The sequence below is a fragment of the Botrytis fragariae genome (genome assembly GCF_013461495.1).
Source record: "Botrytis fragariae strain BVB16 chromosome Unknown tig00000163, whole genome shotgun sequence".
Classification (NCBI taxonomy): domain Eukaryota; kingdom Fungi; phylum Ascomycota; class Leotiomycetes; order Helotiales; family Sclerotiniaceae; genus Botrytis; species Botrytis fragariae.
Genome location: NW_023500999.1, coordinates 189,902 through 217,582, shown reverse-complemented (window position 1 = coordinate 217,582; position 27,681 = coordinate 189,902). Strand labels below are relative to the sequence as shown.

Sequence of the window (27,681 nt, the reverse complement as noted above, 5' to 3'; positions counted from 1 at the left end):
TATAGTCTGTCGCACGGAATATTAGATATGCAACATAACCTTTTAAACCCCCGTGAGTGGGTGAATCCTAGATGCTGGTCAAATATGTGCTCGAGCTAATGAGTTGGATGTGAGCCGGCTCATGAACTGGACTCTTCGTTTCTGACGGTCTAGATAATGGGGTTCAGACTTGTTGGGATACAGCATGTAAGATGAGAATGTAGATATGCAACACAAGTTTTCTCAAGACTTCGAATGGTCAATTTCATGAGTTATTACCAAGTCGAGATAGATTCATTCTCCTACGAGATTAGCAACATGTGATGTTGAGAACAGATACGCGACACAACACTCACAAAGACTATGAGTAACCCTATTGTAAACCCGAACCACTCGCTCTCCCTGAATTTTGTTTCAAAAGCAGTCATCTTGGAAAAATGCAACCGGTAATCATAACATGTAGATATGAAAAAACTCATTCTAGAAGAGGTATCTTCTCTACTCCTAAACTCATCCCTGACTATCTATTTGTCGAGACTCACGAAGTACCCTTCAGTATAGAAATCCACATGCAACCAAACACATATCGAAATCTTTGATCTGCAGGTAAGCCAAGCCGAGCCGGTTTGACCGCTCATTCCTTGCTCCTGCAACTGATGATTCCAAGTACGAACTCATAGAGTCTTTTGCAAGTTTGAAACTAGAAGACCAGAGTGTTTGTTTCCTTACAGAGGGGCAACAACTATTATGAGACTTAGGATGAGACTTGTAAAGAGACACCTTATATCATGAAACCGTTGACCCAAGCATCACCTCAATCCCAGCAAAAACTTGCCATTGAAAATTAATCACTAAACTTCACATCATATCCCTTCAATCATTTCCCCCTCATTAGTATCCCTCATACTTTTTTCACCTTCTGGGGACAATTGTACTATCATCTGTCCATAACTCTCACCTATTACCAAGTAGTGTAGTTTATCCCGATATAAAATTCTCGCACCCACAGAACCTCTAGTAAGGAATACGAGTGAGAAGGTTTGTCTCTGAAAATTTGAAAAGTCGAGAAGGTATTGACCGAATCGAAGTCCACTTCTCAGTTTCATATTTAGATCGGATATAGAGGGTGTCCAGTCTGTTTCTTGCTGTGAAAGAATTGTTGAGGGGGTGTAAGTACGACAGGAAGATCAAAAAGGGGAACTCGGGGAATAGATGTGCATGCATTTGCTACCGTGGATTTGAGTTGTTGGAGTTGGTAGAGTAGGGTAAACATCTTATCGACAGGAGATAATTGAGAGATCAAGATCGAATTACTTTCAACGTACATGATTAAAACCTGAGGCTGAATGAATACGGCTGGTTGTTTGTACGAGTGAAGGACGAATGACGTCGATTATCATATTCTATTGCTTTGTTGCTCATCGCCGTCGACCTTAACGGAAGGCCGAAGAGATACTAGAAATTTGTACTTATAAAAGTTTTAGCCTTGCTTGTGGCCAAAGAATGTCAAATTATAATACACAGATACGGTAAGAAAGATCTGGGACATATAGACTTCGCACAAAAATGCAAAGTCTACATATCCCGTAAAACAGAGGCCCTTGCCCAGAGTAGCACCTCGATCCATTCCGGACGTTTTGCCTCTAGTGCTAGCGATAACTTTTCTACCAAATACTTTCCGGCGCCTTTTGAGAAACTATGTAAGGTACATAAATATAAAGATACTCCATAATGCATAAATATTAGCATTGCTATGTCGTCACCGTTCATCAAAAGGGATACCAAAACATCGCTGGCTGCTAGTGGCCATGCTATAATGGTAGCGCCCTGTTCTATTTGAAAAGTTTCCATGTACGAGAAGAGTGATGTACAAGCAGTTAAGTATTCATTTTTGTGTTGACTTTCAATGGAAGCTATGTATGTAGTCATTTCATTCGTCTTATGCAGTGTCGTCCTGTTGTTTGAAGTCAGTGGACAGCCTAGTCAAGTCCTATATTTGGGACTGAATAATCTTTATACATACTGGATGAATTCTTCATTTTTGGATTGATATTCTGGGAACTTCTCGTGCTGGCTGAGAAATATACCCATGTGCCCAAAAATGGAATTGTTATCAATATGGGTGAGAAGGTCCCTATGAACTGTGTCTTTCGGATTGAATGAGTTCAGGATCAGTTGATCCCTCCAAGCCTCGAAAGAACCACTCCATAAGTTACCCCCTATTGTTTGGTCTAAGCAGACTGAGAGCCCCTGAAGTAATTTGCGTGTTTGAACCAATTCAGCCACAGGATCGATTTCTTCGCCCCTCAACCTCTCTCTCGACAACGATAAAGAATTTATAACCATGGACAGGGAACATAGAGATATTGCATCTGAAGCAGATGAGTAATCCTTTAAAGCTTCATTAAGACCAAGTGTTGCACGACTGTGATACTGCAAGGCAGTAGCAACCCAATATTGTGATTTGTCAGTCTCAATAGTCGACATATGAATAGCGGCGGAGGCTAAAATGGCATGAAACAGAAAAGTATTTGCAATTGCGTGATGGACCATAACATCACAGTAAAACATTATATCTCTCGAATCTTTGGAAAGAATAATGGATGTAGAGGTTGAGTATTGATGCATCAATCTTAGCTCTAGAGCTCTACGATTATCATCTTCGAACTCTGAAGTTGTGGGTGAAGTCTGAGCCGAGAATCCAGCAAGCAAATTGCCTTGTGTCTGGTTTGATGGCTGCGAAAGGTAATTGCATGGTTCACCTCTTCTTGCACAAATTGCACATGACGGTCGTGTTTCGTCGCACTGAAGTTTTGCATATCAGCGACAGCTCGGTGTAACATTTCAACAAGTCAGATGTTTCGTCCGGACGTTCCGAACAGAACATTCAGTAATCCCGACTAGTAGATTGAGCGTAGGTTTTTGGTGTTCAGAGGTACCTCGATGTTTAAAAGCAGTTCATTATTCAAATGATTTAAACAATTCATGCCACTGAAATGTGCTGTTTGAATTCTGATATCTCAAACATCTTGTTATCGGACTGCAGTCTGGACTTTTGGAACTCTGATACAAGCAGAAATTGTGCTTCAGAAAAATAGAAATCGAAAAGCAGAAACATTATCAACAAGAAAAGAAATGAGACAAACTGACCTTTACCCGTCTCCTTTTGCATTGTGTGCAGCCATTTGAAGACTTGGTATGAGCTCGTCGTTTGGACATAGAGTTGGGTAGCATAAAAGGTGGGAGTGTTGGGCGTATTTGTTACCAAAAATCGTGATGTGGTATACGAAGAACACGAAGGAATGTAGTTGAAATTCGACCTTTATCCATATGGGGCGGAAAGGATTGCCGACACTGGTAGTTAGGTCAAGGCAAGTATTAGCTGAACACCGAATACCCACACCGGCGGTGGCGAAGCCAGTTTAGCTTTAGCACTAAGAGACTGTGCTTTGGTAATGAAGGGAGCTGCCGCATTGCATCAAATGTTGAATTATTTGAATGAACAACGCTTCATACATTCATACAACAGCTTGCGAATTTAACGTACGCTGACTCCTAGCGATAACGATTCCTGTAGAAGCGGGCTGCATTCGCGATATTATATTTTTGAAATTCACATGTTCACCGCTTCCTTGCAAGGACATCAACGGGGAAGTTCTGCCTGCGAAAATCAGCGGTGAAAGACGGAAAGAGGAGACTGAAGGGGGTTATTTCCATAGAATTAGCTAGATAATAAGTGGGGTTATAGGAGACCATTCCTCGTATCAACCTCTTCTCTGTGAGACATTGTAATATCACGTGATAATGAGGTATATACATTGGTTACTTATCCAATTAGGAGCTGGTATCGTCTTAGCCCTGTCTACTGGCTTCACGATACTTCGAACGTCATATTTACACTTTGTATTTGATTTTACCATGTGAATTTGAAAATCTGCTTAGTAACCACTTTCCAATTTACCCCCCTCGTGCATTCGGGTAAAAGCAAAGAAAGAGAAAAGAAAGACAATCCGTTTTCACACAACTCAGTAAGTCACTTTGAAATATTGCAACAATTGGAGTAGCTCACTTGTCATTTCTGACAGTTTAAGAGCTGAAGAACTGAGTCGAGATAAAAAGTAAATTGAAACCTTCTTCGAACTTTAAAAGGAGGCTGAAGTACTGCTTTCAACTAAAGATAAGATTAAAAGTACATCAGGCTCGATTCAGACTGCGGTCAGATTACGATCATAGAATGATGATTTAGATTAAGCTTTTTTGACGCCATTCTTCAGCCGGTGTCAATGGAATGGCGCCTATGGAGCATTTTTCCTTTGTAACCTCTTCCTTTTTCCTTGAACAAAATTATATCTGCCGTAAGAGAGTCCTGTTAATTCTATTTTTGCACCATAGCATACAATACTAAGAATAAAGGGAATGATCTGGAGGAGAGAAAGATTAATGTATTGTATCTCGCACTGGGGCTCATGCGGCGAGCCCATCCTTCTTTTTCTAAAATCCTTAAATATCATAAAATCTTCCGCGACAAGCCTGCTTCGATATTATTCGCTTATCTTCAACAAAGCTACCACGGTATCTTGTGGTAGTAATAAATTGCATGTCACTAAATACTAGAACCATACGTTGACAACCGCACCGAGTTGCATTGGAAAGAACGGTCCTTTCAACCAGTCTTATCCAACCAGATTCGACCTATACTTAAAGCAACCTCAATGCTCCGTACGCCCGGCAGTTTCGCCATGTTAGTTCAGAAAGAGTCTGTCCCCGGGAAATTTAATGCGTTTGTATGGACTACTACTACAGATACTGAAAAGGGTTTTCAAACTTTTTAGCCAAGGTGGGGATGGCCAAGTTAGCTTTGTCCACATGTGTTCATTTCCAATGCAAAAAACGTATGATGAAATGATGAGGGCTCGGAATGAAAGATGCAAGAAGCAAAATGCAAAATGTTCAATTTAAATTCTAGCGCATTGTAAAATGACGAAATCGGGAACAAAGAGCAATCGAAGTTTCTTCTGAGCAGTACGGAGAATTTTGATTGATTCAGAGTACAAATGAACAAAATTGCATAAGCTTGACCTAATGTTTTTCGCATAAAGTCTAATAGCAAGTATAAATCACAGAACTTTCACAGAAAGTTAAATATGAAGAGCAGCACGAAGACGATAAAAGTACTTAACAATTAACATCATGAAATAATTTACAGTAGTCCGCCTCCTTCCTCCTTTCTTTGCTATGATCCACTGTGTCGTTCCTTCTCTCACATTTATTTTCAAAAGCATGGGAAATCCCCATCCAAGAGTGTAAACCATGTCCAGAATTTGGTTGTGACGAATTGATATTAATAGAGTAAGGGAAGATTATATTAACAAGACAGTCTATTGAATAACCAAGAATAATAAACAGAAATACCCTCCAAAAGCCGCAACTCCAGAAGTGTCAAAGAGTCCCTATCCCCCGGCCCGGAGATATCACTTGACTAGCTCCATGTGATAACTCCGCCGAATCTCTAAATAAGAACGCGAACGCTTGGAGATCGAAACCTCCGAATAATGAAACGCTAAAAGATTGGACGTATCTCTCAGAGATTCATCGGTCAGTTTTACAGAAAATATGGCTCTTTATCCCAGCAAACCCTCTGGAATTCCCTACTATCTATCATTCACGCTCCAGCCCCTCCGGCGCCTGGAACGCCCTAACACTTCCGATTTCTTGTTATTCGCAACGCTTTAACACCTATCACTCACATCAAATTCCCCGCGATCCGCTTATCTATGCCCATTAGTGCTTTTGGTCTTACCATTAACCTTGATAACCTCTTGAGTCTCTCCAGGTACAGGACCCAAACGTCCATATTGCCACTCTGGCAAAGTCATGCCAGTCTGCTCATGAATGGTGGACATGAGTGGTGGAAGCATCTGATACATGTTACGAATACTATCCATACCACCCACACCGATTCCCTGACCTTCAGCAGAGCTGCCTTCACCATTGCCACCAGCCTGGGCACCAGTATTCCAGATCGTCATCTTGGGGTTCAAACCACGAACAGCCTCAGCGTTGGCTTTGGCAAGGTCTTGGTAAGTACCACGTTCGATCATGAGGTATTGCATGAGTCCCTGTGGACCACCCATAGCCTTGCTCATATCTGCGTATGCGGCGGCCATGGCACTCATACCAGCTGCCTCTTTTTGCTTCCTCAAGAGTGCTACCTCGGCTGCTTTGGATTCGGCGATAAAGTTAGCTTCGGCTTCCAATTTGATTCTGTAAGCTTTGGCTTCGGCAGCTCTTTGTTCAGCGTTGGCCTTTGCTTCCGCTATCTTTTGCTGGCTATAATATTCAGCATTTGAACGGGCTTGCTCTTCGTAGTTCTTAGCATCAGCAGCTTGTTGCTTAGCTTCACGGGCAATCGTAGCTTTGACAACGTCACTGGCACGAAGACGTTCAAGCTCTGTGAAAGCACGTTTGACTTCGACGTCTTTGCGGAGTTCTTCGTCGCGAACTTCGGTGGCACGTGTGGCCTCTTTAAACGTTCAATGTGTCAGTTTATTGCATGTTAAACCAATTGAGTCTCTCTCGAAGATTCTTGATCTCCTTTTCCCTTTGCAAGATCTGTGATTCAATATTTTGAATTGCTACTTTAAAGACCATTCTTTCGACATTCTCAGGGAAAATTCGAGCGTCAGGATCTTCAAGCTTCGGAATTTCAACGGTATTGGAGATTTCTTACAGACATGTATTAGGAAAATGGTGGGATCCTCCAGAAAATAAGAATAAATATCACTTACCAATTTGAGCAACATTGACATCACGGCTGTAAACAGTTTTGCGGGTTGCAAGTGTAGCTTCAGCTCGAGCCTTCTCACTATCACGTTCTGTCTTTTGAACTGCGGTCTCGGCTTGAACTTTGGCGAGTTCTCGGTCTTGTTCTGCCCGACGCTGAGCCTCTCCAACAGTACCCAATCGTTGAGCTTCTGCTACATCTATACGGGCTTGATTAATGGCACCCTCGTGGGCTTTCTTGCTGAGAGAGGCAAAGTAGTTGGAGCCTGGAGCATCTTTGAGTTCTTTCACGTTGGCGTTGTAGATTCTAAGGCCGAATTGTCCCAACTCAGATTGAATGTTCTTGAAGATGTCCTTCTTGAATGCTTCTCTCTCTGTGAAAATTTTCTCCATTGACATGGAGCTGACGAGAACACGGGTTTCCCCTTCGATGATACCGACAACAATCTTTCTGAGATGTGCGCCAGCATCACCGTCATTGCTTTCGCCTTCAGCCAGCAGCATCGCAAACTTCAAAAGGGCGTCGTCGCCATCCTCTGCGGCGCTCTCATGGTTAGAGTCGGAAGTTCGGGCATTATCGCCTCTACGATTGACATCGGGACCAATGGTGAATACTACAGGAATCGCCAACTGAAGTTTCTCCTTTGTCATAGCTTGAAGTGACAACTCATAGTCGCGAGGTTGAATGTTGAATCTTCGGACCTGGAAAGCATTAGCAGTGCAGTATGAGAGAATGAAAATGAACACACCTTTTGAAAAGGCCAAACGAAAGCACTCTTGCATATTTTGACAGTCGCGATCTTTGCGCCAGTGATGGCGAGATACTATTAGAAGTTAGATACGTCGTCTTTAAGCGAATTAGGAACAAGTTCAAACCTCATTTGGGGAAGCAATTTGATACATGATGATTGATATGCGATTTGTCTTTGAACAATTGAAATACTATCGAGGGGGGTCTTGATAGACTTTATAGACTTTCGGAGAGGGGTAAAATGTGGTCTGTTATTCAATCAGCGGCTATACTAGTACATTGAATATACTGAATTGTGAGTCGATAAATGTGAATACTAACTCGAGTGTGGGGTTATTTAGTGATTTTGGAATACTCCTAAAAGTTCTCCAAGATTGCCGAAATCGCTGGTAGTGAACTCTCAATTATTGGTGAGCTCGTGATACGCTACCAAGGCGTCTAAGATAATGGTATGAATATTGGTATATGTGCTGACAAAATTGAAGAATTCTAATAGGTATCGGTAGATTTAGGAACGAGATGTCGTGGTTTCATTAGAAGAAAGAGAGGGGCTGATATATCAGTATCTAGATAGCTCCTTCTAAAATGGTCTGACTCTTATTTGCCCAAAACTAATTGTGATGGTGCGGTTCAGTTGACCAGTTAATCTCTCTCGGGAATAAATGAGGTTGTAACGGCGAAGGCACTAGTATTTAGACAAGAGAACAATATGGAAACGGCAATTGATAAGTGATGACAGAAGGAAGTAGCGAACAGGAAACGTTGAACAGAAGATCAAGAACGACTTTATATACATTGACACCTACTAGCCAAGCTGAGGGCGCCATCAATAAGCAAGACATGTTCAAGGCATATAGAACAACCTCACTGAGGTATTTTTGTGAAAGTTGTGGTGAATACTTCGTCAAAAGGCAGGGCGATAGTGGGAAAGGATGCATCGACAATTGAGGAGCAATTTGATGTCAAACCCTTTGGATTGACAAGGGAGCCTCGTCTAACCAATAGCGTTAAGGGCGCAATCCTGTCGACTCAAGATGATAATGTTACACTGCCGCCATTCCGACCGTGTAAAGTAAGAACTTGGCCGTTGAAGACCAATCGTAAACCTAAACATTGACTATTCCCTCACATATGGATTGGGACAAAATGAAATAATCAAGAATGCTGTGGCAGGGATTATCGAACAGGTCATTGAAGGGAGGTGCAGTGCTCAAAGAAGTCCAATCCCCGCAATGTCATAAAACTTTGATAGTTAGACCATGAAACCCCTAGATAGATAAGATTTTAAGCTCATCAGCTGTTTGACCGCAAACAGGAATAATGTCGCGAAATCGGCAATCGGCAAATTCAGATGCAATTCTGACACCTTGGCAAGGCTTGCTGGGAATCCCAGCCTGGGATGCCGAGCCCCTAAATTTGGTGATCTTCCCCGGGTCCACTGAGAACTTTCTAGCGAGCTTCTAGAAAGTCTCACCTGATCTAAACAGCCCCACACAGCCATCGTCATATCTCACCTATTGAAATGCACTAAAAGTGTCTATCCCTTGACCAAGGCCAACGAGGCAGACAACTTTAAATGGCTACCTTATTCCCGAATATTTCAAAGCCTTGCTGTGCATATTAGGCAGCGAAATTACACATGTTTCTTGATACGGGATGTGGCACAGCCGAGTGAGTTGTCCGAATACCCGACCCCACCAATCCGTGAGATCGCAATTCATTTGGGTCCGAATGAAGATTCCGGAATTTTGAGGAAATTTTAGGTCATTTCAAATATGATAACTCGCAGAAACCAAAGATCAGATCAAGAGAAGTCACATACATCATAGATTGTTGATAGACTTTCTTCCTAGTGAATCCGATCTCGTGACTATTGGACGACTAAGATCTACTAGCACTTAGTAACACTACTTTTGAGTCTACCAAGATTGCGAATTGGTGCAGAAGCAATAGAGAGTGCGATAATCGGATTTACATGATCGAACGTACGAGAAGGCTCGCTCACATATCCTCGGCAGAGAGAAAACCAATACGTTCCTTCCCAGAGCCAACCCTTGATCACTTCAGCCGCATTAAAAGACATCAAACTTTTGTACCTAGCTATCAGTATGAATTCTAAAATTCCAATAAACGATCGAGACAATGAAGCGGCTCCTCCATCATATATGGACTCCGTATCATCGTTGTCGGTATCTCCTGCCTTCCCATCTACGTCCACCTCCTACGGTACCCAAATCCAATCCCAGCTGAATCACCTCAGAACCCAATTCAGCTCTATCCAAACCCAAAAGTCTCTTCTCGAGCATGCACAGGAAGAGAGAATCCTTTCTCTCCTTACAACTCAAATTCAAATTTATCTATCCGAGTTTGCGAACACAGGATTGAGAAAAGGAACATTGATGTTGATTCCAGCACACTGTCTCCAAAACGAAAAGGCAGAACCACTTGATTTCGATAGAGATAATCCTGGATATGACGTGTTTGTGGAGATAGGAGATAAGGAGAGTCTTAATGGTGGATCATGGTTCTGGGAGAATGAAGATATGGCAAAACGACTAGCTGAGGCTTTGAAACCCGAAGAGGAGCTACCTTCCAGACCACTTCTTACGAAACAGGATTCCAAGAAGGTTGTAACCAGTCCAGGAGGAAATTTTGGCAGATTCTGGGGTAGGAAGTCGAGTTCGAGGAGCGAAGAAAAGCCTGTGTTAGTAGAGGATATGAAGGTTAGCTCGACTGTCGCGGAGCCGAGAGATAAAGTACACATGAAAGTGGGTGTGGAGGAAGTTGTTTTTGAATATGAAAACAGTTTTGGTCTTTTTGAAACACAACGAGGATATGGTATTATGCTTCATTTCAAAATCATCACTACCAAAGAGTAGAATCGGAGTTGATAACAGGAATGTTGAAAGATGTTCTCAAAGTACACCTGGATCTCCTCTGAACACATGATCTGGATACTGTGATATATCACATCGTACAGAAAATACCGTGGTTTTATGTATACTTGTAGTATAATTGCAATGTTTACCATTGTTAAAAATAAATTGCTCTTGTACATTTGGTGTGGAAAAGGTAACATTGATACAAACCTCGAAGTGCAGATATATGTGAATCCCTAACGTCATCAAGAAATTTCATGTTCTAAATTGGTTATATGATTGAGAATATTCTTTGGAATAGCATTTCAGCAAAGGTATCATCATAAAACGATGTATGATGATTGAATCCAACCTAACTTCTACATTTCTTTGTGTGTGATTGTCAAAAACTTAACAAACAATACCCCAATCCATGAAATGAAAATTGATACATTTGAGATGAAATGCGACTATCAGCTTGGTCAAGTGAAGGATCTGAAGCAAATATTCGGGGTGACTTAGATTCTTGTGTAAAATTTTAAGGAGTTTGGAGGTAAACGCCGAACGCGCTCTGACCGACCGAACGGGACAGGGCCGTTTGACGATGACGAGTTACACCCAGAGCTTTGGTACGAAGTCCAGCTTAATCGAGGGCTACGCTCCTTTTCTGCTCCCTGAGAAGAATTGGGCCCCTGATTATTAGTAATTATGTTTCGTTTCACAAACGGCTCAGAACCCACAACCAAGTCAGAAGAACTATACTCAGGATTAATTTTGTTGCTTGAGTAGCTATTGTCAGTATAGCTAGTCGAGGTATTATTATCTTGATCATCACTGCCGCCATCCATCTCTTTAATTCTTTCGAATCTTGAGTTTAAGTTAGATAGCACATCATTCCTCAGTTCTTCTTCATGGAAAAGGCCAGAAGACACCGTACCGTAGTGATCGAAATTGTATGTAACCCAAGTTTGAAGATTGACATTTCAACGGTGAGAGACAGCCTGAAGGTCAGACATTGCAATTTTATACCTGGAAAGGACCAATGAATTTGTTGACGCATGGCGACGAACTTGATGATGAAAGTACGATGGTCCCACTGATTTAAAATTGCAAACTCCCAACGCTCCACGCCTCTGCAACAGAGACGTCATTCACCCATAATGCATAGCCTTCGAAAGCTGTAGTGGCGTACCCTGAGCATAATCGAGGATATTTATGTAAGCACCAAGATCAAGCAGAACGGACACTGCCTCCGGTTGCCTATTGAGTATTGCTTCGTGTAGCACCGGAATACCTTGCCCTATGGCATTGACGTCTGCTCTATGAGATGCGAGGAGCTTCATGAGATGAGGTTTCCCGTTCACACTTGCTTCTTTGAGTAGAACTCCATAATTCTCTCCTTGGAGATTAATGTCAGCGTTATGGCTAAGTAAGACCTGCAGGACTTGCTGATTATTTTTGATGATCGCAAGGTGGGCAGGATATGCCACTACGAGACTGTTGTGCACTTTTTAATCTCGAGGTCCATCAAAGTTTGCACCGTAATCAAGAAAAATCTCTACAATGATCGCCGCCGTATCGTCACAGCACTAAATTGCTTCCATCAACGGCGATGAAGAAATCGGTCTCCCGTCAGAGGGTTGGCCATCAACATTGGCCACATGTTGGACCAGCCATCGAACTCGATCGACATTCCCAGAAGATGCTACATAGGAAAGAAAGGTTTTGCCTTCAAGTTCCATATCAATATTAAGGTCATAAGTAATGAAGTTCTCAAGTTGTTGAGTCGATATAGTACCAAGTAGATCGTCCCTGACTTTAATTTCCATCTTGGAAATGCCTTCATGGCTAGTTGCAATCAAGATATCCGAGTAATAACAACCTCTAGCATAAGGGGACATGATTCTTGTTCCGTGGTTGATGTTTGTACTGTGTCTTAAAAGGCACTTCACTATATTAAAGTCGCATTTTAGGGCGGTAGTTTCTAGAGGCTAAATGTTTCTATTTCCGTTGATATAAAGCGTTGCGAAATGGGGGTCTTCTCTAAGAAAAATTCTACGCATTCAACGTTGCCAGAATTTATTACCTCATAGAATTTATATCCTTTAGATTCTTCATACAAGGATGCACCACATTCCCTCACAAGCTTTAAGAGTCTTACCTGAGCCAAGTGACCCTTGTAGAGCTTGAAATTTCCAAGAATATAGTGAGGAATCGAAATACCAGGGATGGTAGGATGATTGCATGTCCAGCATTTATTGATGTCGTGTATTGCGGGGTTGTTTATGATTGATGTGAAAAGTTCAATGGCATGATTCCAACCCAACACAGCTAGAAATAGTGGCCTTTGCATCGTTTTATCAGTACTTGATTTGGTGGGATATGACAGGAGTAGCTTGACATCCTCTGTAAAACGCGTGAAAAATTCGTAGAATTGTCCTGCAATAACCACTTCCAGAAGCCAGGCCCGCATGCTTGGTTCAAAGGCTCCATCGCGCGCCAAAACCAACCTAAAAAGATCCAGCGGCGGCGTTCTCGAGATCTAATTTTGCGCGGCAGTGATCAGGGCTGTATTAACCCCAGCTTTGTTGTCGAGAAGAAAACTTATTATATCCTCCCGGTTATTCTCGAGAGCAATTTCTAAAGTGCTTTTGATTTGCTCATCAGAGTCGATATCATTAATATTGGCGACGGCAATTATTAAAAGCTCCTTCTGTATGATTAAACAATTATCAGCCCATGTACTTACCTATTCCATCCGAAAATAAGAGCCTTAAGTCTATGAAAGAAAAAGTGGGACTAAAAGAAGACAAATCCTCAGCGTACTATTCCATATTCTCCGTTCCTGGTTGCAAAAGACAATGTGATTTCTTTTCTCCAAAATTGATTTACTTCAGACTGTGATAGTGAAGTGGCCAAAAGAGCTTTAGAAATGTCAAGAAGGCCAAGACCTGATGCGATCATGAGCGGCGATATGGTATTCACTTCTTCGGAATCATCTACTTTCAGCACATTCCGAATCGTATAAGAGATACCCCGGAGGTGTTTTGAAGGGTGCTTCCCTCCTAAAGAAGCTCGAAACCATATGAATTGCCGAACTGTTGGTGAGCATAAATCAATGATGGTTCGCACATCAATACGAGAGGAAGATATCTCCTAATGTTCCATCCAATAGTCTGATGCATATTTCAGAAACTTGAATTGGTCTTCATTCGAGATGTGTTTTTGGCCTCTAGGCGATATTATAAAGCGCCGAGCTTCGGTATTAATCTCGGAGAAAGTGTTGAAATAGATGTATGAGACACAAATCTGAGTCAATACAGACTGAGAATCGTATGGGTGCAAGCTGTGTTTCAAGCCTGTTGCTGCAAGATTTGAGTCCTTCGCTATCAGGAACTCTTTCGCGGTCTGGTGAATAAGTCATACTCTAGAATCGGAAATGGAAACAAAAAGACCACAAATATCCCGAATTCTTTTGGGGAATAGTTCGGGATCCTCAAGCTCGATATCTTCAAAAGATGGAGATCCGTCATAAGATTCATCTACATTGAAGGTAATGTTAACCCCATCCAGTGCTAAAGGTCTCTCTGCACAGATCACAATGTGAAGTAACTTAGTGGCCTCTTTCTTATCAGGACTCTTATTCAGAATCACCTCATAGCTGTTCCAATAAATGATCAGTACAGGAAACGATATGATATATTTGAAATGAAGGAGACAGCATGGCACCATGTGTGGATCAATGGAAAATCCGAAAGTAGTAAATGTTTACGTCACGTCAATCGTAGAAGGCAATTCCGCGTCTAGTATTCTTTCAAATGTCTTTGATTGTCTACTAGCTTTGGCTCGAAGGCATTTCGTATCCATGATAAGATGTAGCCAGAGATACGTTCGATGTTCTATGTCCTTCAATCGAGAGCGAAGCCGAGTATCCGCTTTCAAGGAGAGTCTGAGCTTACCTACTTCAGCATCAATGACGAGATTGATTTCCTCCTTCATTGTTGCCTTAGTATCCTCACCTGCCAAGCGGATTACTGAAAATATATCCGTGAGACTTTTGAATTCATCTTCAATCTCATAGTAAGGCCTACTTGTGATAAGGAATTTTACCTTCAAGTTGGGTGAGCCAGTAGAAATTGTCGAAGTTCTTGAATCAGCAGTTACGTGTGATTTAAGTGAGACATCGGAGAGACTGGAGCTCGAAGAATGAGTGACAACATCAGGGACAGTAGCCCTATACATTGCTTGTAATTGTTTAAGAAAGAATTTTCGTTCGGAAGCGTCGACCTCGTCTAGAGCATCCAGTACACATATTATATTTCTGCCGTTTGGGCCCATAGCTATATTTTCCATGATATCCCACATTTCATGGGCTAAATTGGCGATTTCGGTATTGTTCTTTGCACAACTAGACTCCGTGTATACTAGAAGTTGTTTTTGAGACGAAAATATTTGATGTAGCAAGGCAGCAAGGGCTTTCGTAAGACTCCGCTGCTCTTTCGAGATATCCTTGAAAAAGATGTAGCAGACGTCCGTATTTTGGTCTGATACGACAAGATTTTCATCAATGAGCGCTTTTGAAAGAACACTCCTGCCATAGCCTGGATCTGCCGAGATCCAGAGAACACCAGGCCCATTTCCTTCTTTCTAATCTATGAATGTGGGGTGCTCGAGCACCTATTTGCAAGTTCCTGGGATGCGAGAGGGATTTTGATTTTTTTTGTAGTTCATACAGATTCCCATTTCAAAAGGACTGAAGGCACTCCTGGTAATCTCTGGCCTTCTGCGAGGATTTTGATTCATTCAACGCTTCAGCTAGCATGGTCTGTTGCTTTTCAACCATTTTCCAGTTTAAATCACGATCAATAGCATAGATCAAATCTCCGCATTGGTAATCGAGCTCGTTCATTTTCTTAAACATAGTTGTCCAGTCATTAAGTTTCAAGGCATCTCGAAAATACCCGGTGACGGAGTTTCCGCAAAATTGAGCAATCACTCGAGCTTCGTAAAGTAAGATTTTGGTGTATAGTTGAATTATGGCTTTCTTTAGCTGCAGCTTTACAGCACTGCTCCGATGTTCATCGGTACTGGTTGGGTCCTAGATAGAGTCTTCAAGGAGAGCATATCGATCTATGAGTCGTGGGATCTTTTCTAGCCCTTCACGACAGCCCGCTTTCTCTGTGATAGGATTGATTAAAGCAAATATATTGTCAACCTATGTTGATCTTGACTTATTAATCACTTTGCACTCTGAAAAAAAGGCCCATTTCCTTATACATAACACTGTAGCATACTAAAATTGAGCTATTATCGAACACAGCCAGGTGTAAACAGCCGCAGATGACAGGACTAAGGAATGACTTCCAATCTTTGCAAGGATAGACGCTCTATAGACATGACGACATATTTTCATGCATAAATAAATAAATATACCCACTTACAGGGAGAAACATGGAGACGCCAGCCCAAGCTATAGCAGCATGTGGCTCACTTTCAAGAGTAAACCCAATAAAAGTTTTGGCTGCTATCACAACTTTGACAACTTTTTCAATCTTATCCCCAGATCGACTTGAGGGAATTGTAAATTCGTCCAGCTTTGCCTCCATCAATTTTATTAACGTGTCGTTGGATATTGGCGCATCTTGTGTAGAGCTACTCCCAGGCGTTGTATTTGCTTCACGGACAAGAATTCAAGAGTAATGGTCCATCTAGAAAAGGGCCAAGTTAGCAGAGATCGAACTCTAATTGAGAATTTGATTCATCCCCATGGGAGCGATGAAATTCTCCTGAAGGAATGAAAATACTCACCAATTCCGGCTCCTGGAGTTTTAAAGTGTCGCATGCTTGGAGCCAAAGATCCTCCGACTCGTCCAATTGCTTGGTCCCATGGGGTTTGGTTCGGACAATTGGGGTGTTAGTTGCGGATGCCGGATCGCGTGAAGATTGAACTCCCGCAGTGATATTAGCGGCATTAATAGTGGCTCCCAGTAGACTTGTGGAAGTGGAAGTCGACAGAGAAGCAAATGCAATGGTGGATTCTACGAGCTGTTTGACACCACCTGGTGATTGACGAGAATGCTCTTGGTGGGCTCCCTACGTAGAGAGTCCTTTACTCGTTGAAATTTGTCCCTTAACCCCATGATATTTTGCAGGACCCCATAGATGTGCCTACCGAAAGTGCCCCAAGTTTGTCAAAACGGCGGCAATGATGGTAAATATGTTTATCAAGATCATGAACAGAAACCATTGCGATGTTGTGGTGGGGCTTATCAGCAAGGCTCATTTGGCCCCCAACTATGCAGGATATACCCATCATGGTTAGATAAAGACCACTGTCAGACAAGAGAGCGAAGCCCTCTCAAAACCAGTAACTTTGATGTGGCTGGTTGCCGTCGACAAACATCATTGTCGCGATCTTGTTTTGATATTTTTGAGGTTATGAACAATCGGTTCAATTCCGCAGAGTGAAATGCACAGACCTTCTCTTCAATTTTGTAAGATTACGAGCTTAATGCCAAACTTTAATTTTGGACACATGCAATTGCTTCCAAATTTATAGGCCAATGCAAAGAGGGAGAAAGTTCCCGTGCTCATGATACATACTGGCTGGTCCTCGGTATATACAAGGAGATATAAATTAAGTCCCGCAGTATTATACTTTGATAGCATGGATCGGGTACGTAAGTTGCTGCAACGGCAGCGTCAACGGCCGCGTGTGTGCTTCTCCACAATCGGGACCTGGTTGTCATAAGGTTTGCAAGCTTGTGGCTTGGAATGTTTAGCTCTTTCGTATAACCTCATGATGCGACCCTTTATTCTTGATCTGTGTATTGTCTTTCTATCGTTGAACAAGCCGTGTCACCATGTGGTACTCCTTGCCAGAAAAGCGGCGTTTTGTTGTCATTTTTTCATCCATCACAATCATTGTACTTTTCGGCCTTGGGTCCGAGTACCGGTACTCATATCTTGATCGTCAGACACTTTTCCCTGCATTCGGAAAGTCAACTCTGCCATGGATTGCTACTTCCAGTACTTTTTGGGCTGCGTTCGCTCCACTATTGGCAGCTGCTGCACCGCGATGCTCACCCCCAGAGCTTAGTGGTAAAGCATATTCCATGAACATTGGCAAAAGAAGAGCTGCGGATCATATTATCTTGGATGAAAAGAACATCGAAATCATGCGACGATCCCACACTTGGTTCGTTGATCAACTTATGCAGAATGCCCCGAAGTTGGAATTTAAGAAGGGAACCCAGGGTATTGTGACATCTGCAGGAGGTGACTATTTCCCTCCACTTCTCGTCAGTCTTCAATTCCTTCGCCGCACCGGATCTAAACTACCCGTCGAAGTCTTCCTCGCCTCGCCGGATGAATACGAACCATTGATATGCGAGACAATTCTTCCTTCATTAAATGCGAAATGTCTCATTCTCTCCGATATTATCGATCAACACGAGCTGCCATTCTCTTTCTCGGGATATCAACTAAAAGCTTTTGCAATAATATTCTCATCTTTTGAATCAGTTCTTTTTCTCGATGCAGATAACTTTCCTGTCTATTCTCCCGACGATCTCTTCACCTCCACACCTTTCACTTCAGAACATCTTGTTCTGTGGCCAGATTACTGGAGCCCGACTCCCTCGCCAACTCTAAGTAAGATAATTGGCCTTGAAGGATCCATTCTAAACAATCGCCCTACAATCGAAGCCGGACAAATTTTAGTCAACAAGGCACATCGAACCGAGGCATTGTTACTCGCAGCATACTATAATGCCTACGGTGATTATTATTACCACCTTATGACTCAAGGAGGTGCAGGAGAAGGTGATAAAGAAACGTTTTCAACGGCTGCCCTCGTTCTTGGAAATAGTTTCTACACCGTATCTCAGTTACCTCGTCCCCTTGGTTCACGCGGGAATGGTGCAGCCGTTCTGCAAGCTGACCCTATGGAAGATGTGAGCTCAAGAGGAGAGGAAATCCCGAGACCATTTTTCATCCATGCAAGCTGGCCACCGAAGCTTAATCCGCTACACAATCATCAAGGTTCGAGGCAATGGGGCAGTGAGGAACACTCATTAAGCACATTCAATGGTTTAGATGTCGAACGCACAGCGTGGGAATATATGGTACAAATGGCATGCGATGAAAATATTGTCTTCAAGAGCTGGGCGAATCAAACGGAGAAAGGAGTTTGTGAGCAGACCAGGGGAAGCTTCAAAAATATGTTCGGAGAGGAATATGACATATTAGGCAGCTGAGTGAACATTGAGGGATCTAGGTCCGCTATATGTATGATTTGACCATGGTGACAATCCAAGCGATTTCCCAGGCAATATGGGCGGTGATATAAAACTTCAACTAATGATTGAAAGTTCAGTTGTGTAAAAAGCCTTTACACTTCGGATGAGCAAGTTCTGTCGTATAATCAAGGTAATATCTGTTGGCCAGCTATGCGCTCTCATCATGAAGAGCCTACTTGAAAGCTTTATCTAATCACTTCGCTTGTGGGAAGGTACCCGAAAAGGAGACACGCAGCAAAATCCTTTCGTGGGATGCTGAATAATCTTTATGGAGAAAAAAGTTTCCGACACCTTCTGCTCGACTCTGCTGCTTGCAGGCCGTCCAAAAGCCCTTGAAGCTCAGAATATCTAGTGTTGAAATCACTGGCTTTGCAAGTCAAGGAATTCAGGAACAAAGGGTTTGCGCCAAGATCCGGGCTTATAACCGAGCCCAAGAATGTGATAGATCGAAGAAGTGGCCAGCATGGGTACTTGTGAGGATAGGACTTCCCAATTCCATTTGAACTCCGAATGATTTATCAATATTTAATTTAGTCTTAGAGTCCGAACTTAATCGGTTTTCATCATCTGAAAGAGTGATACGCTGTGCATCTCAGCTGTCATTGGCCCACACCTCGTAGTCTGGAATATCTGCTCAAGTCTCATCCAAGTTCATTCACCAAGTTATTTATACTTGTCATTCTGCAAGAAAATATTCTGCACATCTTAAAAAGAGACCTGGAGGCCTAGCAGTTTCTTAGTGAAGCCATCGGCGTGATGCTACGTACACTGAGCTTCTACCCTACTTTGTGAAAGAAATGATTAGGACGCAGCCCTGTTGAGATTTTAACCAGAATTCTTAGTCAACAATGACTGGCATTCTGCCTTGATTTTATTCTCTTGTCTTTCCTTCTCTGTCAACAACTTCTTAAATTTTGTCTTTACATTGTTCTCCCATTCATGATTCTCCTTGCGATCATGGATAAACTTGGCTATCAAGGCTACGATGGTGATGAATGAAACAATAATAGTAAGTCCTATGATCGTCCACGCCATTATAATGATGAACTTTTTCCAAAATTGCTCGCTAGCACTTGGTATATGCTCCAAATATTTTGTGCAGTGCCAGCTGTCAGAAGGGGGTGGCATGGTGCTATTTTGTGGGCTGCTAGAAAGCGGGATTCGTGCTACACAATGCCAGATCATATTGCTGGGTGGCATAATGAAGGTTTGTGAATGAAAGGAAATGTTTTCTCTTTTTGCTGTTAGATTCTGTAGTTACGTACGAAGTGTTGAGGAAAAAGAAGAGATTTGTTGTTTTGAAGTGGTAGAGTTTGTAAACAGACGTCGTAGTTAGTTTTCGTTATAGATTGTACCTAGACGTGATGATGTTGTTGAAATTTAAAATGTGTTAATTTAGGACTTTTGATGATTCAAGTTTTGATATTTTGAATTTTACAGCCATCATAAAGATTTATTTGCTACACCTAATTAGTGCGCTCTGTCATACGGCAGAGAGCTTCTCTCTCATGAACAATAAGTGAGTTGTTTCTATTGAGGAACTTCAATTCACTCTGATGAGAGGAGCAATCTCCAGGAGCCTGCTTGGTTTGAAGTACCCGTTGTCTAATAATACAGCTAGCAAAAACTCGCAGTGTCTAGCTTTTGTTTCGTTAGATTCTGGAATTGAATTATACAAGTAAAAAAGTCATTAATTCGCTTAGCTCCAATGTAAGGAACTGTTCTTATCTAATTCCCTTCAAGAACACAAAGCCGAAGGTTAAACCATCATGAACAGTCTCTCAGTTATGATTCATATTGTTTGATAACTCATAAATACTAGCCGCTAGTTCCTCGCCCAAAATAAAAAGCAACGCTCATTCATCATCAGCAGCCTTGAACAACTCTGTTCCCACATCAATTTTACTATCGAGGCTGTCTCCCACGGACTCTTGTGTGATAAGTCTGTTTAAATCTCTACTCCTTTGTACAAATGTGAGCTATATATTCATATCAGCAACTTTCAGAAGCTCCATTCAAAGTGATACTCACCAATTCAGATTCTTTTGTCAGCAGCAGCTTTTGCTTTGGTGTCTTTCTTCTGTTGTCCATGGTATTGGAAAGAAAATTCAACCGTGCGGTGATAAAAAGCCATGAGACCAGCGGTAGAGAGAACAGGAACTGCAATATACAGATGGTCCTTATTGTATTGATAGAATTTTTGTGTGTGATACGCTCTCTTAGCGTGTCCCATACCGGTGCCGGCGGCGTGACGCTGTCTAGTGATGTGTCGGAGGAAAGTCATCTTCGACTATTTTGAAGGATTTTAACTCAGTAAGAATAATAGGTGTCAAATGAGGAGAGTTTTTTGTGACATGGGCTTTGAGGGTAAATGCCTTCCAAATGTGATTTCTTGCAGTAAATGATATGTGGTGCGCGGAGCAAGCTAGTCTTGGAATTGTTGTTGAGGAATATAGATGTGCAACAGGATAATGATAAAATATTTATAGTTTAGTTACATAGTTCTTCAAAGCTTCGATCTAGACTGAAATCAAGAAAATACTACCAGCTTCAGTTGAGTGTTTTTCATTCTGTTTGAGGAACAGCCGTTTAAGTGATTTTCATTTCACTCACAATCACTTTCTAAAGAATGAAATCATTTATTTCGCCGTATTCATTGCGGTGGGAGTAATATGTTTATGTTATATAATATTATTCAGGTATAGAATTGAATAATCCACCAGCAGCGACCTTTTCCAGGCCTAGAATAGTTTCCTATTCAGAGACAACTAACAACACCAAAACGTCACCCCACGTCCGTACCATAGCTTTCGCATACAAGCTGTTCAAATACATTAGCATGTTCCAGAAATTTCCTTTACAAAAGAACGAACCTTATCCAGAATCTTCCATCAACAACGGCTTGCATTCTCCTTCGGTACCTTTTTCTTGACGCTTTTCATTGAATTCCTTTTGTGGTTCGTCTCGCTTTGCCTTCTTAAGCAAAACTCTTCCAATGAAAAGGACTAGTATGACGAAGCCATTGAAGATGGCAACTGTCATCGAAATGACTAACAAACCAAGTTCGATGCCAACTAAAGCCCAGATTAAATAAAGCGAGATCTTATAAGCTCTACTGGTGGCTTCCCAGTCGCCCTCTTTCCACTCAGGTCCGAGGAGATACCTAGGAGGCATGGTTCCAAAGCTTTCAAGATTTTCGATCCTTGAGCTAGAAGGTCTGTTGTTGTGTATTAAATTTTGAGGTTGAAAATGCTAGTGTTCGTGATCTGAGATCGTCTCAGGAACTTTGTATCTGAGAATCGGCCACTCTTCGGGAAAACTTGTGTTTTGTGTTGAGTTTAAGTTCGTAGTATTGCCTCCGATATTGTAATTCAAGAACTGTTGAAGGTGAAAAGCAGGTGTTCTTTTATCATACTTTGAGTGTGAGCTACCTATATAAGATATGGGGAGCCGTACGAGCATACTAGTGCATACGCTAGCTGGGAGCATAGTAGGTAAATACGGCATTTTCAATAAGAGAAACCAACACTACCTATCTGGGTAGCCGAAGCCTATGGCCCCGCCTATCCAGGCCAATTTAACTATCGATTGGAGTGAAGGTAGCATTTTCGTATCATGTTTACAAAACGGCCAGGGGCAACCTTTTCTCATCCCGGAGTGCAATCTTCGTCGTTCGTTCTCAATACCACTCTTCTCGAAACAATCTCTCATACCTATAATAGGATAATGAACAAACTGAAAGCCATTCTAGTCTAACTATCTATAGCTCAATTAGTCATCTAATCACTCCTGTGTAGAAAGCGTATTCATACTTATTCAGATTTTCAAGCTTATATCAGCATCCATTCTCTCTTTTTTGTCTCTTGGGTAGAAATGGTATGTGTTTTCCCTCGGCGCATTCGATTCATTCGTCCTGATTCCATGCTGGCTCAACAAGCTTCGTGCTCCTTGAGGGCTTTCTCCTGTGAAAGTATTTCGTTATTGCGTAAAATGCTTCCACAAGAATTTAAAACACAAAAACAGTCATAAAGCGTCGAAATAATCCATTAACAATTATAATGCCCTGAAATACTGAAATCGGCAAAGCTGGTAACATCATTGGGGTAGAGCGATATAAACAGGTGTTGAGGGCCCAGCGCATGAATATGGGGTGACATAGATCTGAGATTTACCACACAGTTACTACCTTGATATTTTATGGAGATATTACTTGGTGGCTGTCATGAATAATATTATAATAGAAAGCATAGGATCACTTTTGGAAAATTCCAGATTACTGAAATAAACTAACAATAATGCGAATGAGTCAATTAAAATAACCAAGTGAGGTTCATATTCAGTTGAGTTGCGTCATATTGAATGCTACATCACTCCATGGTTTCTACTAGCATATTTGAACTCTTTCAATCTAACTTGAAATGGCAAAATAGCTCTGATTATCTTAATCATTGACTAAATGACATGATGACCTAGGACTCCAGATGATTCAGGATCTATAATGACGTAATGAACCCCTGCTACACCTTCGCTCCACCGTCCCTTATTCCAACGCTATCGATCACCGAAATTGTTGTACTTCTGTGTTATTTCATCCCAGAAATAGAGATTTTCCCGGCGATTGAGTTAAAATTGAATTGCATTACGGCTTAATAACTCAATAGTCAGGGAAGAAGGCACGGCTTCTTCTCTTCAGATCATTATTCGAAATCAGCTTAACTCTCTCCTCGACAATAACAGTTCTCCACAATTCTTTCTGTCGCTTCCGGTCTAACAAGCTTTGTCCTTCAATCTTGACTCCTGCCTGTCTTCTATCTCTCATCTCTGTCTGAATCAATAACACCATTCGTGTTATTCTGGCATTCTCCTCTTGTAGTTTTCGTTCGGATCTTCGCTTTGCAGCAAATAGAGCCATACTGACTAGTTTGAGGACAGCTAGGCAAATTGCCAAATGAAAGAAGTTCTCCAGTTTTTCTGCCCAACTATTCGTGGTGTATATTATCTCAGCTCCGCTGCTGAATCTGATTCTGGTAACGTTAGGGAAGATTGACGGGATCGTGAACATCTTGTTGTTGTAATGTATTGAGAATTTGATTTATTCCTGTGTGGAAAATGTCGGGTTCTGGTGAGGGTCGGAATGATCGGGAGGATTGAAAGTCTGGAGTTGTTGTGAGAATTTCAAATATTAAATCAAATCTGCGGACTATTCGAAACCAAGAAATGGTCTACTAACGGTCTTTCCAATACATTCGCGCATCAGCTAGTGTGGCTTCCTCAACCGTAATATAAGCAGTAGCAATCTCCGCGCCTGTGCTTCTATGGTATGTATATATTGTATATGGACCCGTGTGACGGCACGTGCTGGAGTCCTTCGGATTTTTGAGGACGTGTTCTCTTCATCTACTCAGTTCCCGAAATGCTGACATTCGTGTGTTATTAAGCGCAAATTTTGCAAGTCCTAGGTAGTATCTAATCTCAAAATCTTTCAAGTAAGCCTAGAATGTTCTACTTCGGCCTAAATTGACTCAAGAATCGGCTTGAAATGCATCTTACGGGAGTTTACAATCTTAATCTTATACGCATAAATCACAGTAGCAAGATATCAATACACGCTTCACACACACCCAGGATAACCAATTGAATAAGTTCTTCAATTTTCATTTACTTAAGAATAATGATAGAGCTTAAGCTTCGTGTTATGCAGAATTCAATAACCTTATAAGCCACCGAGAACCGTTTCCCATCCCTAGAAGCGCTGTTGCCCCTTTACTAATCTCAGGTGTAGTATTGAAAGTGCCTAAATGAATGCTTACCAGTATTCTCAGTCGCACTGGCTCTGCATCTTCCCTCGATGCCGTCAATCAGACTAAATGGTAATTGTACCGTAGTTTGTCTGTCGCATCTCTTCAGGAAACTCCGGACCTTTTTCTGTGATGCCTTTCTCCTGCTCGCCTTGCAGTTTATCATTCGATACATTCTCGCCTTGTCTCTCGTGAGCCTCCTCAGGTGCGTCTTGCGAATTTGGTGGATTCAACAGCGGCGGGCATTCTCTCTTGGCGGCCTCCTTTTTCTTCTTTCGATTCTCCTGACACATTTCAATTGCAAGGACAGTCCAGTCTATCGAGTACATAAAGATGACAATGAGTCCCACAATAGTAAAGTAGATGAGAGAAGATTTCAGTAAAATGTCCCAGTCAATGTTACAATTAAGATATTCTCCCTTCCCTGACAGATTTCCGGCACAAATTATCGGAATAACGGCAGGCATTATTATGCTGATGCGCTGCTCAGATATGATTCAAGTATTTTTATTGTAATAAGAAGTTGATATTTGATAGATGGAAGTCGGAGCCGGAGATCGAGATCGATAAATTGAAAGTTCTGAATTTGATGTTAAAGATTCTAAAGGCCAAGTCGGTCCTGTAGATGATTTAAATAATAAAATAACCGAACGATACAGCTACAAATCCGCTAGCGTTAAACCTTCAAGTCGCTCACAACTATTACCGAGGCTTCTAATGCCGATACTAGCATTGTTCAGATTTCATATATTTGGGATTGGAGTAATGTTTAAGATATTTCGTATACGCCGCACTCTAGTGACACGTGTGTGGTTTATATTGTATACCTATCTAAATAAATATTATTGAACTCTATATCAGTTGAGCTTAGAGACGGGAATTCAAGAGATCACTTCCCAGGTATGCAATATCGAAGACAATCTCTCCAGAATTGATTGATTTTTGCGGAAGCTTAAGGAAAGTTGAAAGGAATGAGCGTGAACTCATTAAAATCTCCTGTTTGTATATTAACCTAGTATCACATTTGATGATGCTTGTTATAATGGGAACAAACTTCAACACCAGTTGCTGTAATACTGCTTTTATCACTTTCATGGGTGAAATATTGATTTATACTAAATTTCTTGAAGACATTTACATGAGCACTGTTGCTTCACAAAACGCGGGTCTTCCTATTCGAGCAAATTTGGTTTAAATATATCAAATTCATACCATTCAGAAAAAAATTGTGGGAGTAGACAATGTGAAAATATCTACAGGAACGTTCATCGATGCTTGCTCATTGCTTACTGACATTTATAAATCACATGAGTTCTCACGCCTCATTCACTTGATCAATATGGTTGTTAGAAGGTAAATCTTATATATTTCGAACCCAAAAGTCGCTGCTTAAACTGCCTATCCTACAAAAGCTCACCCTAACTCATCATACTCCCCGAGGTGTATCTCGCTTATTGCGTCTCGGATTTGGAAAAAAAAAAAAAAAAAAAAAAAAAACCAGCCATCAAGCTGGCAACCTGCGCATGTGCGCTCAATCCATCAGATCAGGCCTTTCACTTCTTCTGCCCTTTCCCCTTCGTGATCCTTCCGAATTTCCCCTTGCTGACATTCTTTCGTTGTATCGCAGACCAAGGGGTGGAGTATCCCTCGTAGTCAAAATCGTCTTTTGATTGTGTCTTCTTTGTTCTCTCCTCCTCGGGCTCGTTCATAAAAGTCTCGTATTCGTCAAGCACGATTTGCTTTTCTCTGCCTTTGATGATTTTTTTCTGTCCCGTTGGGGTAGAAGCCGGCTCGATAAAGTCGTCAAATGAGACAGGTTGGATGCTATTCCTCTTGCCTTTGCCCTTGGTCGTGGCACTTCTCTTCTGTGCTGTCGGAGTCGACACAGGTGTGGGAAGCCCATTCTTGGCAATTAACTCTCTAACTCTGGAACTTCTTCTCAGAGTTGTTGGTGTCATTGGAGATTCTTCGTTTTGAAACTGCTTTTTACCTCTTCCCCGAGGCTTTCTTCTGGGTACAGCTTTCGTCATCAAAGGCAGTGGGCTTGTATCTGCTGTCTCTTGACCACTCTCAATTGTGATATATTCCTGCGATATAGAAGGTTTGGAATCTTCAGAGCTTGATTCAAGACCCAGTGCGTTCCATAATGGAGTGATGTTGTCCAAGATTCCAAAAACAATTAGGGCGCCCAACGCAATTAATATGGTTTGGAAAGTGCTGGAGTTGTTGTCTCCAGTTGCTTGTCTTGCCTTTCTGGCAAGTGCAGTTGCGTTGCACCACGAGTAAGAAGTCATGGTTTAAAAGGTGATAGTTTCTTATTTCTTTGGTTTGGTGGTGAGCAAATGGATATTGATTGAAAACTCTTGTCGATGAAGAAGAGTAAAAGAATAGGAACTTTAAAGTTGTGTTCTGAATTTCGGAGATTTTGAGTTATTGAAGTATCTGTAGATAGACTTTCTAATGTGTTATAGAAGGATCCAGATTGACTGGGAGCTTTCAGATACTTATATGGGATTTAGTCAAAGTGTGCAACTCTTCAATACGGTCAATAAAACCGTAGCTGAGCCAGCGTATCATGTTTGCAAACACATCGAGTTGAATACGGTTCTGGATTAGATACAGTACGATATGATTCACTGTATTTGATCATCATTCTTGCGAAATACATCTGAAAAGGGGGTGGGGGTACGTTAGTGCTCGCTAAAATACTCAACGTTTACTACCTCAATCGCGATATATTTATAACACGTTCTCAGTAAATGCTTCCTCCTGTTATTGCCAAAGTTTGCTTCACTTAGGTAGATTTCGAAGGTACTATCAGTTTTCTAACTTTGTCAAATTTGCATAAAGATGAAACCTACTACATGCTTCTCTAAAGAATTCCTTTCCTAAGAACTCTGTGACGAATGAATGTCAATGGAACGATGGCCTCGCTTGGTGATTATGTCATCCAGTACCGAAACTACAAAAGGTGCATTGTCATTTAAACTTTCAACTAGAGTGACAATCTGCACATTTCTAATCTCATTATCAGAATATTCCATAACTTCGAGATTTACCCTGAAAACTTTCCGACCATGTGGTCAAAAATTCAGCCAATCCGAAGTAATAAACAAGTTATGCAATTCCTGTTTTGAGTTCACCAGGTTCGCTCGCTTCAGCTTATGATTGGTCCTCTAAAAAGCCATCGTGAACTTCCCGCGCTGACATCA

At 41.6% G+C, this 27,681-nt stretch overlaps 14 protein-coding genes across 14 annotated transcripts; 2 read left to right on the top strand and 12 right to left on the bottom strand.

The window, feature by feature from the left end:
* Positions 1 to 1,554: 1,554 nt before the first annotated feature.
* Positions 1,555 to 3,213, bottom strand: Bfra_009677 (putative c6 transcription factor protein; the record flags this gene model as incomplete). The annotated part of the gene is made up of 3 exons (XM_037340018.1): positions 1,555 to 1,933; positions 2,003 to 2,784; positions 3,130 to 3,213. 3 exons carry the CDS (start codon positions 3,211 to 3,213, stop codon positions 1,555 to 1,557), a joined length of 1,245 nt encoding a protein of 414 aa, XP_037189241.1.
* Positions 3,214 to 5,747: 2,534 nt separating this feature from the next.
* On the bottom strand, positions 5,748 to 7,665 carry Bfra_009676 (putative flotillin domain containing protein; the record flags this gene model as incomplete). Its single annotated transcript, XM_037340017.1, has 4 exons — positions 5,748 to 6,502; positions 6,768 to 7,464; positions 7,512 to 7,586; positions 7,639 to 7,665. The coding sequence occupies 4 exons, from the start codon at positions 7,663 to 7,665 to the stop codon at positions 5,748 to 5,750; spliced, it is 1,554 nt and encodes a 517-aa protein (XP_037189240.1).
* A 1,956-nt stretch (positions 7,666 to 9,621) lies between these two features.
* Bfra_009675 (putative nad-dependent epimerase dehydratase family protein) lies at positions 9,622 to 10,392 on the top strand (the record flags this gene model as incomplete). Its single annotated transcript, XM_037340016.1, has 1 exon — positions 9,622 to 10,392. The coding sequence occupies one exon, from the start codon at positions 9,622 to 9,624 to the stop codon at positions 10,390 to 10,392; it is 771 nt and encodes a 256-aa protein (XP_037189239.1).
* Positions 10,393 to 11,269: 877 nt separating this feature from the next.
* On the bottom strand, positions 11,270 to 11,899 carry Bfra_009674 (putative sex-determining protein fem-1 protein; the record flags this gene model as incomplete). Its single annotated transcript, XM_037340015.1, is given in 3 exon segments — positions 11,270 to 11,504; positions 11,527 to 11,868; positions 11,880 to 11,899. The coding sequence occupies 3 exon segments, from the start codon at positions 11,897 to 11,899 to the stop codon at positions 11,270 to 11,272; spliced, it is 597 nt and encodes a 198-aa protein (XP_037189238.1).
* Positions 11,900 to 11,960: 61 nt separating this feature from the next.
* On the bottom strand, positions 11,961 to 12,844 carry Bfra_009673 (putative sex-determining protein fem-1 protein; the record flags this gene model as incomplete). Its single annotated transcript, XM_037340014.1, has 2 exons — positions 11,961 to 12,362; positions 12,458 to 12,844. 2 exons carry the CDS (start codon positions 12,842 to 12,844, stop codon positions 11,961 to 11,963), a joined length of 789 nt encoding a protein of 262 aa, XP_037189237.1.
* A 69-nt stretch (positions 12,845 to 12,913) lies between these two features.
* Bfra_009672 (putative sex-determining protein fem-1 protein) lies at positions 12,914 to 13,505 on the bottom strand (the record flags this gene model as incomplete). Its single annotated transcript, XM_037340013.1, has 3 exons — positions 12,914 to 13,084; positions 13,198 to 13,373; positions 13,454 to 13,505. The coding sequence occupies 3 exons, from the start codon at positions 13,503 to 13,505 to the stop codon at positions 12,914 to 12,916; spliced, it is 399 nt and encodes a 132-aa protein (XP_037189236.1).
* Positions 13,506 to 13,527: 22 nt separating this feature from the next.
* Bfra_009671 (putative sex-determining protein fem-1 protein) lies at positions 13,528 to 16,511 on the bottom strand (the record flags this gene model as incomplete). The annotated part of the gene is given in 8 exon segments (XM_037340012.1): positions 13,528 to 13,779; positions 13,798 to 14,032; positions 14,144 to 15,014; positions 15,049 to 15,062; positions 15,135 to 15,469; positions 15,813 to 15,971; positions 16,180 to 16,464; positions 16,485 to 16,511. The coding sequence occupies 8 exon segments, from the start codon at positions 16,509 to 16,511 to the stop codon at positions 13,528 to 13,530; spliced, it is 2,178 nt and encodes a 725-aa protein (XP_037189235.1).
* A 723-nt stretch (positions 16,512 to 17,234) lies between these two features.
* Positions 17,235 to 18,629, top strand: Bfra_009670 (putative alpha mannosyltransferase protein; the record flags this gene model as incomplete). The annotated part of the gene is made up of 1 exon (XM_037340011.1): positions 17,235 to 18,629. One exon carries the CDS (start codon positions 17,235 to 17,237, stop codon positions 18,627 to 18,629), a length of 1,395 nt encoding a protein of 464 aa, XP_037189234.1.
* Positions 18,630 to 19,496: 867 nt separating this feature from the next.
* On the bottom strand, positions 19,497 to 19,871 carry Bfra_009669 (uncharacterized protein; the record flags this gene model as incomplete). Its single annotated transcript, XM_037340010.1, has 1 exon — positions 19,497 to 19,871. One exon carries the CDS (start codon positions 19,869 to 19,871, stop codon positions 19,497 to 19,499), a length of 375 nt encoding a protein of 124 aa, XP_037189233.1.
* An 835-nt stretch (positions 19,872 to 20,706) lies between these two features.
* On the bottom strand, positions 20,707 to 20,955 carry Bfra_009668 (uncharacterized protein; the record flags this gene model as incomplete). Its single annotated transcript, XM_037340009.1, has 1 exon — positions 20,707 to 20,955. One exon carries the CDS (start codon positions 20,953 to 20,955, stop codon positions 20,707 to 20,709), a length of 249 nt encoding a protein of 82 aa, XP_037189232.1.
* A 590-nt stretch (positions 20,956 to 21,545) lies between these two features.
* Bfra_009667 (uncharacterized protein) lies at positions 21,546 to 21,845 on the bottom strand (the record flags this gene model as incomplete). The annotated part of the gene is made up of 1 exon (XM_037340008.1): positions 21,546 to 21,845. The coding sequence occupies one exon, from the start codon at positions 21,843 to 21,845 to the stop codon at positions 21,546 to 21,548; it is 300 nt and encodes a 99-aa protein (XP_037189231.1).
* Positions 21,846 to 23,325: 1,480 nt separating this feature from the next.
* Bfra_009666 (uncharacterized protein) lies at positions 23,326 to 23,733 on the bottom strand (the record flags this gene model as incomplete). Its single annotated transcript, XM_037340007.1, has 1 exon — positions 23,326 to 23,733. The coding sequence occupies one exon, from the start codon at positions 23,731 to 23,733 to the stop codon at positions 23,326 to 23,328; it is 408 nt and encodes a 135-aa protein (XP_037189230.1).
* An 801-nt stretch (positions 23,734 to 24,534) lies between these two features.
* On the bottom strand, positions 24,535 to 24,936 carry Bfra_009665 (uncharacterized protein; the record flags this gene model as incomplete). The annotated part of the gene is made up of 1 exon (XM_037340006.1): positions 24,535 to 24,936. The coding sequence occupies one exon, from the start codon at positions 24,934 to 24,936 to the stop codon at positions 24,535 to 24,537; it is 402 nt and encodes a 133-aa protein (XP_037189229.1).
* Positions 24,937 to 26,022: 1,086 nt separating this feature from the next.
* Bfra_009664 (uncharacterized protein) lies at positions 26,023 to 26,763 on the bottom strand (the record flags this gene model as incomplete). Its single annotated transcript, XM_037340005.1, has 1 exon — positions 26,023 to 26,763. One exon carries the CDS (start codon positions 26,761 to 26,763, stop codon positions 26,023 to 26,025), a length of 741 nt encoding a protein of 246 aa, XP_037189228.1.
* Positions 26,764 to 27,681: the final 918 nt, after the last annotated feature.